The sequence below is a fragment of the Carcharodon carcharias genome, chromosome 15, assembly GCF_017639515.1.
Source record: "Carcharodon carcharias isolate sCarCar2 chromosome 15, sCarCar2.pri, whole genome shotgun sequence".
Lineage (NCBI taxonomy): Eukaryota > Metazoa > Chordata > Chondrichthyes > Lamniformes > Lamnidae > Carcharodon > Carcharodon carcharias.
The window spans coordinates 2,651,327-2,664,467 of NC_054481.1; the positions used below are offsets into that span (position 1 = coordinate 2,651,327).

At 42.1% G+C, this 13,141-nt stretch overlaps 1 protein-coding gene across 1 annotated transcript in view; it reads right to left on the reverse strand.

Moving 5' to 3' along the window:
• Positions 1 to 13,141, reverse strand: part of LOC121287976 — an 81,140-nt gene that overhangs the window by 61,811 nt on the left and 6,188 nt on the right. Inside the window, exon 2 of the mRNA XM_041206153.1 lies at positions 10,727 to 10,817. Within this exon, the coding sequence (XP_041062087.1) occupies positions 10,727 to 10,817 (91 nt within the window). The remainder of the gene's footprint in view (positions 1 to 10,726; positions 10,818 to 13,141) is intronic.

A 13,141-nucleotide genomic window follows, 5' to 3' on the forward strand; every position in this document is an offset into this window, starting at 1 on the left:
GACAGCATATATGTATACTAGCTTTAGGAATAAATATGTTAACTCCTTCACAGTGGGAGGCATTAATGCATTTATAAGGAGCAATAAATTGTATTGATATATTTGCTGTGTGGATTTAAAAATTGAGAAGCAAACAAACCATAAAGATTGTTAAATGCCTGTACAGGCTTGTTGAGAAAACAATGAATACAATTAGGAAGAAACAAATTTAGAAAGGCAAAGTTAATGATCTGTTTGCTATAAGTAGAAGTGTTTCGAACCACAGAACTGAATCAAACAATGCTTCAGAATGTCAATGTTAAGTTATTAAATTGTGCAACCATTCGTTGATATGATCCAAATATATCTTTTGTGTTTATATATGCTGTTAAATACTGCAGATATCTTATTTTTCTACTTATGTACTTATTTTGAAATTGCATTTTTTGCCACATCCAATCTCCTTTTCATCTTACAAACATGTTATTCTACAAAGATTAAAAGTAACATTGATCACACCAATCATTTGCATTTTATTAAGTATCTGAATTTTTTAACGCCCAAAATAAGGGTTTAAATAAAATGAAACATTCAAAAAGTACATTTTTCATAATAATATTACATATATCTACTGAACTGTGTTTTGTGTCTTCAACTGCCTTCATTAGAAGTTTACACTTGAAGACCTGATCATCTCCTAAAAGCCCGAGTTTGGATTTGATACTTTGCCCAGATCGGTGATGCTGTTAATTAAATTTGAATTATGTGGTCCAAGAATGTTCAGTGTATCTAATTTCCAACGATGTGACCATACTGTTCAATCATCTGTACTCATAGAATGTTTTTATTTGTATTCTGTCAGTTTTTCAAAATTATTTGAAGAAAAGCAACTTTTGAGCAACTAGTTTCCTGCTATAGCTTTTATTCTATAAATTTCAGGAAGTGGATTTCTTTATTCATTCATGGAATGTGGGCTTCGCTGGCTGGGCCAGCATTTATTGCCCATCGCTAATTGCCCTTGAGAAGGTGGTGGTGAGCTGCCTTCTTGAATCACTGCAGACCATGTGGTGTAGGTACACCCACAGTGCTGTTAGGAAGGGAGTTCCAGGATTTTGACTCAATGACAGTGAAGGAACGGCGATATATTTCCAAGTCAGGATGGTGAGTGTCTTGGAGGGGAACTTCCTGATGGTGGTGTTCCTATATATCTGCTGCCCTTGTCCTTCTACATGGTAGCAGTTGTGGGTTTGGAAGGTGCTGTCTAAGGAGGCTTAGTGAATTCCTGCAGTGCATCTTGTAGATGGTACACACTGCTGTCAACATGCGTCAATGGTGGATGAAGTGAATGTTTGTGGATGAGGTGCCAATCAAGTGGGCTGCTTTGTCCTGAATGGTGTCAAGTTTCTTGAGTGTTGTTCAAGCTGCATTCATCCAGGCAAGTGGGGTGCATTCTATCACACTCCTGATTTGTGCCTTGTAGATGGCAGACAGGCTTTGGGGAGTCAGGAGGTGAGTTACTTGCTGCAGGATTCCCAGCCTCTGACCTGCTCTCGTAGCCACAGTGTTTACATGGCTAGTCCAGTTTAGTTTCTGGATCAATGGTAACCCCCCAGGATGTTGATAGTGTGGGGTTCAGTGATGGTAATGCAATTGAATGACAAGGGGCAATGGTTGGATTCTGTCTTGTTGGAGATGGTCATTGCCTGGCACCTGTGTGGTGTGAATGTTACTTGCCACTTGTCAGCCCAAGTCTGGATATTGTCCACATCTTGCTGCATTTGGACATGGACTGCTTCAGTACCCGAGGAGTCACGAATGGGTGCTGAACATTGCCCAATCATCAGTTAACCACCCCACTTCTAACTTATGACGAAAGGAAGGTAATTTATAAAGCAGCTGAAGATGGTTGGGCCTAGGACACTACCTTGAGGAACTCTTGCAGTGATGTCCAGGAATTGAGATAATTGACCTCCAACATACACAACAATCTTCCCTTGTGCAGGGAGTTTTCCTCCTGATTCCCATTCACTCCAATTTGCTAGGGCTCCTGATACCAAACTTGGTCAAATGCTGCCTTGATGTCAAAGCCAGTCACTCCCACTCTTCACCTCTGGAGTTCTGCTCTTTTGTCCAGGTTTGATCCAAGTTTGTAATGAGGTCAGGAGCTGAGTGACCCTAGCGGAACCCAAACTGAGTGTCAGTGAGCAGGTTATTGCTAGCAAGTGCCGCTTGATAGCACTGTAGATGACCCCCTTCAATCACTTTCCTGATGATGGAGAGTAGACTGATGGGGCAGTAATTGGCCGGGTTGGATTTGTCTTGCTTTTTGTGTACAGGACATGCCTGGGCAATTTTCCACATAGCCGAGTAGATGCCAGTGTTGTAGCTGTACTGGAACAGCTTGGCTAGGGGCCCGGCAGGTTTGGAGCACAAGTCTTCAGTGCTATTGCTGGAATATTGTCAGGGCCCATAGCCTTTGCAGTATCCAGTGCCTTCAGCCATTTCTTGATATCGTGAGGAGTGAATCAAATTGGCTAAAGACTGGAATCTGTGATGCTGGGGACATCTGGAGGAGGCACTTCTGGCTGAAGATTGTTGAAACTCTATCAGCCTTATCTTTTGCACTGATGTGCTGGGCTCCTCCATCATTGAGGCTGGGGATATTTGTGGACCCTCCTCCTCCAGTGAGTTGTTTAATCGGTTGTGGAACCACTTAGCATGTCTATTACTTACCCCTTATGCTGTTTGCCATGCAAGTAGTCCTGTGTTATAGCTTCACCAGGTTGACACCTCATTTTTAGGTATGCCGGATGCTGCTCTTGACATGCCCTCCTGCGCTCTTCATTGAACCAGGTTGATCCCCTGTTTTGGTAGTAATGATGGCCCACAGCGCCTCATGGATGCCCAGTTTTGAGTTGCTAGATGTGTTTGAAATCTATCCTATTTAGCATGGTGGTATTGCCACGCAACACATGGAGAGTATCCTAAATGTGAAAATGGGACTTCATCTCCACAATGACTGTGCTGTGGTCATTCCCACCTAAAATGTCATGGACAGATGTATCTGCGACAGGCAGGTTGGTGAGGATGAGGTCAAGGATGTTTTTCCCTCTTGTTGGTTCCCTCACCACCTGTTGCAGAACTAATCCTGTCCTTTAGGACTTGGCCAGCTGAGTCTGTAGTGGTGCTACCGAGCCACTCTTGCTGATGGACATTGAAGTCCCCCACCCAGAGTACATTCTGCACCCTTGCCACCCTCAATGCTTCCTTCAAGTGATGTTTAACATGGAGGAAGCACTGATTCATCAGCTGAGGGGGTGCAGTACATGGTAATCAGCAGGAAGTTTCCTTGCCCATGTTTCACCTGATGCCAAGAGACTTCATGGGGTCCGGAGTCGATGTTGAGGAATCCGAGGGCAATTCCCTCCCGACTGCATAGCACTGTGGCACCACCCCTGCTGGGTCTGTCCTGTCGGTGGCACAGGGCATAACCAGGGATGGTGATGGTGGTGTCTACGACATTGACTGTAAGATATGATATAGACAGTTATTTCTGCTAACACCAGTTTCTTTTTTATTCCTTCATGAGATGTGGATGTTGCTGGCTAGGCCAGCATTTATTGATCCACCCTAAATGCCAGGATGGTGTGTCTTGGAGGGGAATTTCCAGGCAGTGGTGCTCCCATGTGTCTGCTGCCTTTATCCTTCTAGGTGCTCGTGGTTGTGGGGTTGGAAGTTGCTGTCTAAGGAGCCTTGTGAGTTCCTGCAGTGTATCTTGTAGATGGTGGAGTGAGTGAATGTGCTGCCATTATGTGTCCGTGGTGGAGGGAATGAATGTTTGTGGGTGAGTGTCAACCAAGCAGGCTGCTTTGTCTTGGACGGTGTCAAATTTCTTGAGTGTTGTGGGAGCTGCACTCATACAGGCAAGTGGAGAGTATTCCATCACACCCCTGACTTGTGCCTTGTAGATAGTGGGCAGACTTTGGGGTGTCAAGAGGTGAGTTACTCACAAGAATACTAGACTCTGACTTATTCTTGCAGCTACAGTATTTATATGGCTATATGGTTATATAGTAGCCACAGTATTTATATGGCTATATTTTTTTATTCAATCATAGGGTGTGGGCTTTGCTGGCTAGGCCAGCATTTATTGTCCATCCCAAGTTGGCCTTGAGAGGGTGGTAGTGATCTGCCTTCTTGAACTGCTGCAGTCCATGTGGTGTAGGTACACCCACAGTGCTGTTAGGGAGGGAGTTCCAGGATTCTGACCCAGCGACAGTGAAGGAATGGCGATATATTTCCAAGTCAGGATGGTGAATGACTTGGAGAGTAAGTTCCAGCTGGTGGTGTCCCCTTCCATCTGCTGCCCTTGTTCTTCTAGGTGGTAGAGGTCATGGGTTTGGAAGGTGCTGTTTAAGCAGCCTTGGTGAATTCCTGCAGTGCATCTTGTAGATGGTACACACTGCTGCTGCTGTGTGTTCGTGGCGGAGAGAGTGAATGTTTGTGGATGTAGTGTCAATCAAGTGGGATGCTTTGTCCTGGAAGGTGTCAAGCTTCTTGAGTGTTGTGGGAGCTGCACTCATCCAGGCAAGTGGGGAGTATTCCATCACACTCTTGACTTGTGCCTTGTAGACGGTGGATGGGCTTTGGGGAGTCAGGAGGTGAGTTAGTCATCTCAGGATTCCGAGCCTCTGACCTGCTCTTGTAGCCACAGTATTTATATGACTATTCTAGTTCAGTTTCTGGTCAATGGTAACCCCCCAGGATGTTGATAGTGGGGGATTCAATGATGGTAATGTCATTAAACATCAAGGAGTGATGGTTGAATTCTCTTTTGTTGGAGATGGTCATTGCCTGACACTTGTGTGGTGTGAATGTTACTTGCCACTTGTCAGCCCTTGCTGCATTTGGCCATGGACTCAGTATCTGAGGAGTTGTGAATGGTGCTGAACATTGTGCAATCATCAGAGAACATCCCCACTTCTGACCTTATGATGGAAGGAAGGTCATTGATAAAGCAGCTGAAGATGTTTGGGCTGAGGACACTACCCTGAGTAGTTATCTAGTTAACTATGTGGTTATATAGTTAACTATATTATTCTATAGTTAAATTTGAAAAAAAATTCCTGGGGCAGAATTTTGCTGTCAGCGAGAAGGGTGCTCGCTGACACATAAAATGACGCAGGATGACATCGGGCAGAACCCCCAACGCCATCCCGCTCCATTTAAATTTTCAGGAAGGCGGGCCCACAGCAAAATCAGCCAATTGAGGCCATTGACAGATCGATTAAAGTACTTAGTGGACCTGCCTGTCCAACCTTAAGGTTGGCTGGTCAGCCAGGAGCCCCAGTGGCAACTAGAAAAAACATGAAACCCCATCCACCGGCGAGATGACGTTTCGTGCAGGGTTTTAAAATTTTTAATAAAGTTATTATGTTAATTATGAATATGTCCCATCTCATGTGACATTGTCACATGAGGGTGACATGTTAGGGAATTTTTTTTTCTATTTTTAATATTTTTTAAAGTGTAAGCAATCTCCCTGAGGCTGCACTTAGGGAATCCCCCTCGCCCGTGCAGGGAGCGGATGTCACGCTGGGTGGGCCTTAATTGGCCCGCCCATGTAAAATGGCAGCAGGGCCTGCTTCTCTGGCGGGGATCGTCTCCCCGGAGATTGGGTCGGGCCTGCCTGCCCGCCAGGCAGAAAATTCCGCCCCTCAATTTTGAAGACAACAGCTTATATCGTCTTCTTGTTGACAGAAAATCTAAATGCCAACACCTGCGACATAGCTTCTAATTGCTAAAATTTGTGAGGCAGTGAGAGAGAGAGTGAGACAAAAAACCTTTCCTCATTCTACTTTGGTTTATTAAATAACAGTAGATTGTATAACAAACATAATCTCTGGAAAGAAAATAAATAGAGAGGATAGAAGGAGAAAAGGAGGAGGAATGCAAGATGAGGATGAAGTTAGTGTCTGACTAACTCACCAGCCTTGGGAAGGGCAAGTGGCAGTGGCAGAGGGCAGATTAAGGTTAGGAGAATAGGAAGGGAGTCACTGAGCGCTACTTTTCTTCTGAATACCATCAAAATTGAAGCCTGCAGCTGTCAGTCTCCTTTTCCCACCCTGCATGCCACTACACTCACTCCCATCTACCAAAAAGAGACAAAGAAGGAGGCAGTGAGAGAGGGTAAGAGAAACAGAAGCATAAAGATGAGTGAGGGAAATCAAGGGAGATCCATTAGTGATATATTAAAACGCTTGTGACTTCATAGTGTCACAATTATGTTCCTTATCACTATTTTCTTGCACTTCTGGGTAAATCCTTGTGTATAATGCCATTGGTAGTCCCTGGGCAGCTCATTCTACCTTGAAGTACAGGCCTCCCAAAAGTAGGTGGGAATATTGCACCTATTCTATCTATGTCCCAGCTGACTCAGCCCTAATACTGGTTCCAATCTGACATTCCCCTCATCCAAACTTCCACTACTCACCCTACAATTTTGATATTTTTGGATGTCTTGGCTATTTAAAGTTTGCTAACACCTGCCTTAATCTTCCTTCGACCCTATGAGCAGTGTGGGTAGGTGTAAAGAACAACAAAGAATGTAAGAATCTGATATTAAGCTATACCTTACAGACCTCCTGATAGAAGTGATGCAATGGTGTGTATGTTAATATGGAAAGCAAGGAAACATGTAGCAAAAACAAAATGGTCATATTGGAAAATTTTAATTTTGTGGAACAGTATGTTTTACAACGAACAAGAGAACAGACCATACTGGATTCAGTGATAAGTTAAGAGCCCGAATTAGTTAACCATCTGAGTGAGTGTCTTGCAATTGGTGGCCACATTATGATTGAATTTGACCTTATGTTTGAGAGGGAGAAGGAGAATCACATTCCAAGGTTTTAAGTTTAAGTAAGGTAAACTTTGATGGGGTGAGAAATAAATTGACCACGGTAAATTGGGCTGAACAGTTAATGGATAAACTTATAGGAAAACAACAGTAAGTATTCAAACAAATATTTGGTATCATACAAAATCTGTGCACACTGCTACTAGATTAAGGCTCCACCTATGTAGTTAAGCAACTATGATCAACAAACGAGTTAGCGACAGTTTCAAGCTGAAAAGAATAAATGGAAAAAGTGTTACTCTGGCAGACTATTAAAACTGTTAAAAGCAACGAAAGGATACAATGAAAGTAATGAAATGTAAAAAGGGAATGTGAAAAAACACAAAGAGCATTAAAGTCAACAGCAAAGCTTTTATAAATACATCAACAGAAACATAGTAGTAAATGGGGAATGCAGGCCCATTAAGGGCAATTCAGGCCAAGTTATAATGGATAATGAGAAAAAGGCAGATTTGTTGGGCAGAATTTAGCCCTTGGTGGGTGTGTGGGCCTCACCGCCTCGGCGTCAAGCAGACAGCCAACGCCCGCCACCGAAACGGGTCCGCCGCCATTTTGAGTGGGCGGGCCAATTAAGGCCCCACCCAGCGGCCTGCCCGACGGGAAACGCTATGTACTTCCTGTGCAGGGGGTAGGGAGGGAATCCCCAGCTGTCAAAGTGAGCGCACTGCTCCCTGAGGCAAAGCGCTGTCTCAGGGAGATCAGTGACAGTCCAGAAAACTTTAAAAATAGAAACATTAAAAAATTATTAACATGTCCCCCTCATGTCCCATCTTGTGTGATATTGTCACATGTTAATAAATATCACATAAAATGTATTAAAGCTTTTACAAACGGACATGAATCCTCATCCCGCCAGTGGATGAGGTTTGATGTATTATCAGAAGCCGCTGGGGCTCCTGTCCTGCCCACCAGCCTTAAGGTTGGACGGGCAGGTCTTTAATTATCTTAATTGCTCTGTCAATGGCCTCAATTGGCCATTGACAGGTCGGCGGGCGGAAAACTGATTTTGCTGTCCCCCCGCCTTCCTAAAAATTTAAAGGGACCGGGATGACGTCGGGGGTTCCTCTCGACATCATCCCGCATCATTTTCCTGTCGGTGAGCGGGCCCCGCCCCCAAATCACTGACGGGAAAATTCGTGCCGTTAGATGAGTACTTTGACGCTGGAACTGTATAAAACGCTGGTTAGGCCACAGCTAGAGTATTGTGTGCAGTTCTGGAATCCGCATTATAGGAAGGATGTGATTGCACTAGAGAGAGTGTGGAGGAGATTCACCAGGATGTTGCCCTGAGCTGGAGAGTTTTAGTTATGAGGAGAGATTGGATAGACTGGGATTATTTTCCCTGGAGCAGAGGAGATTGAGCGGGGACATGATTGAGATGTATAAAATTATGAGGGGCATAGATAGGGTAGACAGGAAGGAACTTTTCCCCTTGGTGGAGGGATCAATAATCAGGGGGCATAGATTTAAGGTAAGGGGTAGGAGGTTTAGAGGGGCTGGGAGGAAGAATTTTTTCACCCAGAGGGCGGTGGGAATCTGGAACTCACTGCCTGAAAGGGTGGTAGAGGCAGAAACCCTCATAATATTTAATAAGTATTTGGATGTGCACTTGCGATGCCACGGCATACAAGGCTATGGGCCTAGTGCTGGAAAATGGGATTAGAATAGTTAGGTACTTGTTTGACCAGCGCAGACTCCATCGGCCAAAGTGCCTTTTTCAGTGCCGTAGACCTCTGTGATTCTATGAATATGACTCTTGAATCCATAACCAAAATGGAGGAAGGAGAAAATTACCAGAGAACCTAAAAATAAGTCAAGGGGATGAACATAATAGATTTAATACAACTTTAAAAAAAGGTAATAAGAAATAGTGGGACTTAAGATAGACAAGACCTGGTTTTTTCCACCTTAGTGTATTAAAATAAATTGATGAGATAAATGCAGGTGCATTATTCATAATTGTCCAAGCATCTCTATATTGAGGATTTGTTCCTTCGGATTAGAAAATTGCAAACGCCATTCCATTATATAAGAAGGGAGGAAGAGTGAAACCTGGTAATAATACCCGTCAATTTAATGCCAATTGTGGAGATGTTTCTAGAATCTATTGTCAGAGACAGGGCGACTGAATACTTGAACAAGTATTATAACATGATCATATTAAATGTTCAATTTGAAAAGGAGAAGTGTAGGTTACAGCTCCAGGTAAAACTGCAGATCAGCATGTTCAAAAAAGAATTTAGCTTATTACAGGAACAGTTTGTGCTCAATAAGGGGTAAGGATGGCAGATTTCCTTTCCTAAAGAACATTAGTGAACCAGATAGGGTTTTACAACGATTGACAATGGTTTCATGGTCACTATTACCAAGACTAGCTTTTAATTCCAGGGTTTATTAATTGAGTTTAAATTCCAGCAGCTGCCATGGTGCGATTTGAACCCATGTCCCCACAGCATTAGTCTGGACCTCTGGATCACTAGTCCAGTGACCATTACCACTTTGCGAATGTAATACAACATTGCTCAGCAGACAGACTTACTATAAGATTCAAAAGCTATTGTGAACAGGAAAGTACATCTACAACTCCTTCACACCAGACACAGCTAGCTAAACTGAAAGCTTCTCTGAACAATGTCTGCTGGTCACATGGTTTACATCCTACTTTCTCATTAGCATATTCTCTCTTAAAGCAATATCGCAACAATTGCCTCTGCAGGTTCTGTCTGACCAAGAGACCCTCCTGCTTTTACTGCCTGCCATAGGTATGTTGGAAGGATTGGAAGTTGATAATCAACCTGTTTGGACACATTATAAACACACTTTGCTTGGCCACCAAGTCCTGCAGTAAGACTTGAATACAGAGCTTCTGGCTCAGAGGTAGGGACATTACCCATTGCCCCACAATTCCCCCTGTAAGGGGTCTACTAACCAAATTAACCAGCCATAATCAACAAAAGAGGCGAGGATAACAAAGAATTAAAGGGAAGAACAACAGTAGTGCACAGAACTGTGTAGGTCCAGGGGACTAGGAGGGATATAAAGTACCACAAAGAAAGATAGTAAGAGCTGCAAAAGGAAATATGAAAAGAAACTTGTGAGGGCTTTCAAAATAACTATAGATTTTGCAATTGTGTTAGGAGAGAAAAGATAATGTGAACCCTTTTAAAACATTTGTGAGGAATATTGCAAGTGAACTGATGGAAGAAAATAACTTGGTCAGCATTGTTGAAGCCAACATAATGGGTCAGTAAGACAAGGGAGGACAGCAAGCTACAATCTGAGCCATGTGGGATATTGCTGGTACCTAGGAATGAGTGGATTTATTTAACTTGAATAGAGAATGCTGAGGGAGGTGAATAAGTAATTGGATGGCAATTCAGTACCTGAATGTTAAATTCATAGTTTTAGATGGACCAAAGACTTCTCCTGAAAATTTTACTTCCTAAAGGCAGTACATTTTGTAAATGAAAGTCAATTCAAATTGATTTAATATTGATATATGAGAAATATATCAGCTCATCTGCTGTGCATATTTGCATTACACCATTGATTAGATTTTAAAGCATTTAGGTCATTTTTGCCAACAAAATTCAAAGTAATGTATCATGGTCCAAATGTGATCCACCTGGGAAATCATTTTGAATAAGTATTTTAAAATCACATGGGCATTATCAACACAATGTTACAATGATTTTGCGGTGTAGCCTCAGAGGTGATAACCTGTCTTATGATAGGGAAAGCTATTGGATGGTTGATTTACAGTTAAACCAAAAAACTTACTGTCTGATTTTTAAAGAATCAAAAATATTTTCAATTAATTATACTTACTGGTTTAAGATTAGGGTAGAGCTGTTGAGATCTATCAATTCCAGAGAGGTCAAATCCATCTTCCTTTCTTTGAACGTCAATATAATATTTTCTAAGTATAACAGAGAGAGAATATCAGAGCAGTTTTGTTATTGACGTTCACTACGCACCTAAAGTAATACATACAATAAGACTTTTAAAAAAGTTGTACTGTATGTGCGATCTTTATAAATTTACTACAATGAAATAAACTATTAAATAGCCACACTGTTTTGATACTTAATATTTTTAACTGGATTGCTTTCAAATAATAAGGAAATATGACTTGCATTTCATGAATCACATTTTAATATACGTGAACACATAAAATACAAATGCAAAATACTGTGGATGCTGGAACTTTGAAATAAAATCTGAAATACTTGGCTGGTCTGGCAGCATCTTTTGATAGAGAAACAGAGTTAACGTTTCAGGTTGATGACCTTAGATCAGAACTGGAAAAAGTTAGAGATGTAACAGATTTTAAGTAAGTAAAGAGGCAAGAAAAAGAGGAAAGGGGAAGAAAAAAACAGGTGGTTTGTGATTGGATGGAAGACAGGAGAGATTAAATGACAAAAGGGATGATGATGCAAGGCAAAAAGAGATGGTAATGGGACAAGGAAAGAAACAAAACATGGGATTAGAATCTCATCACATCGGCCATTATCTCACTGAATGGTAGAACAGACCTGATGGGCTGAATGGCCTACTTCTACTCCTATGTCTTATGGTCGTATGGTCTTATTCATTCACGGGATGTGGGCTTCTCTGGCTGGGCCAGCACTTATTGCCCATCCTTGTTGCCCTTGACAAGGTGGTGGTGAGCTGCCTTCTAGAGCCACTGCAGTCTATGTGGTGTAGGTACACCCACAGTGCTGTTAGCAAGGGACTTCCAGGATTTTGACCTAACGACAGTGAAGGAATGGCGATATATTTCCAAGTCAGAATGGTGAGTGACTTGGAGGGGAACTTCCAGATGGTGGTGTTCCCATCTATCTGCTGCCCTTGACCTTCTAGATGGTAATGGTCGCAGGTTTGGAAGGTGCTGTCTAAGCAGCCTTGGTGAATTCCTGCAGTGCATTTTGTAGATGGTACACACTGCTGCTACTGTGCTGTAAGTGACAATGGCAGATCCATTAACAAATGCAATCTGATAAAATGGGAGCAACATTAATGATATGAAATTGTTAGACTCAAAGTTGTAAAATGTCTAATCAAAAGATGTGATGCTGCTCCTTCAGCTTCATTAGAACAATGAAGGAGATGAAGGGCAGTGAGGTCAGGGTGGGAGTGAATTGAATGTTATATATAAATGCCTTCATTAACCTCTCTTAACTCTTTTCCCAATTCTAGTTTATGGCTGCTCCCCACCTTTCTTCTTTTATACAGCTAGGTATAGAGCAACAACTATAATTTTACCTCAATATGGTATTTACATGTTAATCAGGAGTGGCGTTGTGTATCGCTATAATACCTCCTTCATAGTTATGAGTCAGGCATTGAGTCGTTATGTGTTCCATGGTCTCTTCTGGGTGACCACAGTCGCACCTCACCCTAAGGTGACATTTCCTGTTGTTACGATCCTAGCTGATGTTGATACTGGACAAGTCAGATTCCAGAGTGAAACCTGGCTTGATAGATCCTTTGTTTTTTCTTTAAACCCCAGAGAAAAGATACTGAACACATTTACAGGAGTCTGATGAATTTTTAACACAAAGAATCAAACATTTATTAAACAATGTAAATGAACCATATTACACCATACAAAAAGGTGGAAGGATCTCAATATGATCTCAAAGAATATTCACCATTCCTTCACACCAGCTATATCTTTACAGACACATACACATTCAGAAAGATAAAACAATTTATACTCTAATATTCAGGGTAAGTATGCAGTACATGTGAACCAACTGGTGAACAGTGGTCAGACACTATACTCCAAAGTAAATGGTAGATGTGGCCAAAGCAGATTCTATGGCTTTTTTTTTATTACAGAGGGATATAGTCAGGTTAAGTGAGTGGGCAAAAAAAGTGGCAGATGGAATATTATGTGGGAAAATGTGAGATTATGCACTTTGGCAAGAAGAATAGAGGAGCTGAATATTATTTAAATGGAGAAAGACTGCAGAAAGCTGCAACACAGAGGGATTTGGGAGTCCTTGTGCATGAATCCCAAAAAGCTAACATACAAGTTTAACAGGTAATAGGGAAGGAAATGGAATGTTAGCCTTTATTTCAAAGGGAATGGAATAAAAAATAGGGAAGTCTTGCTAAAACTATACAAGGCACTAGTTAGATCACACCTAGAATGCTGTGAACAGTTTTGGTCCCCTTATCTAAGAAAAGATATACTGGCATTGGAGGCAGTCCAAAGAAGGTTCACTAGGTTGATCC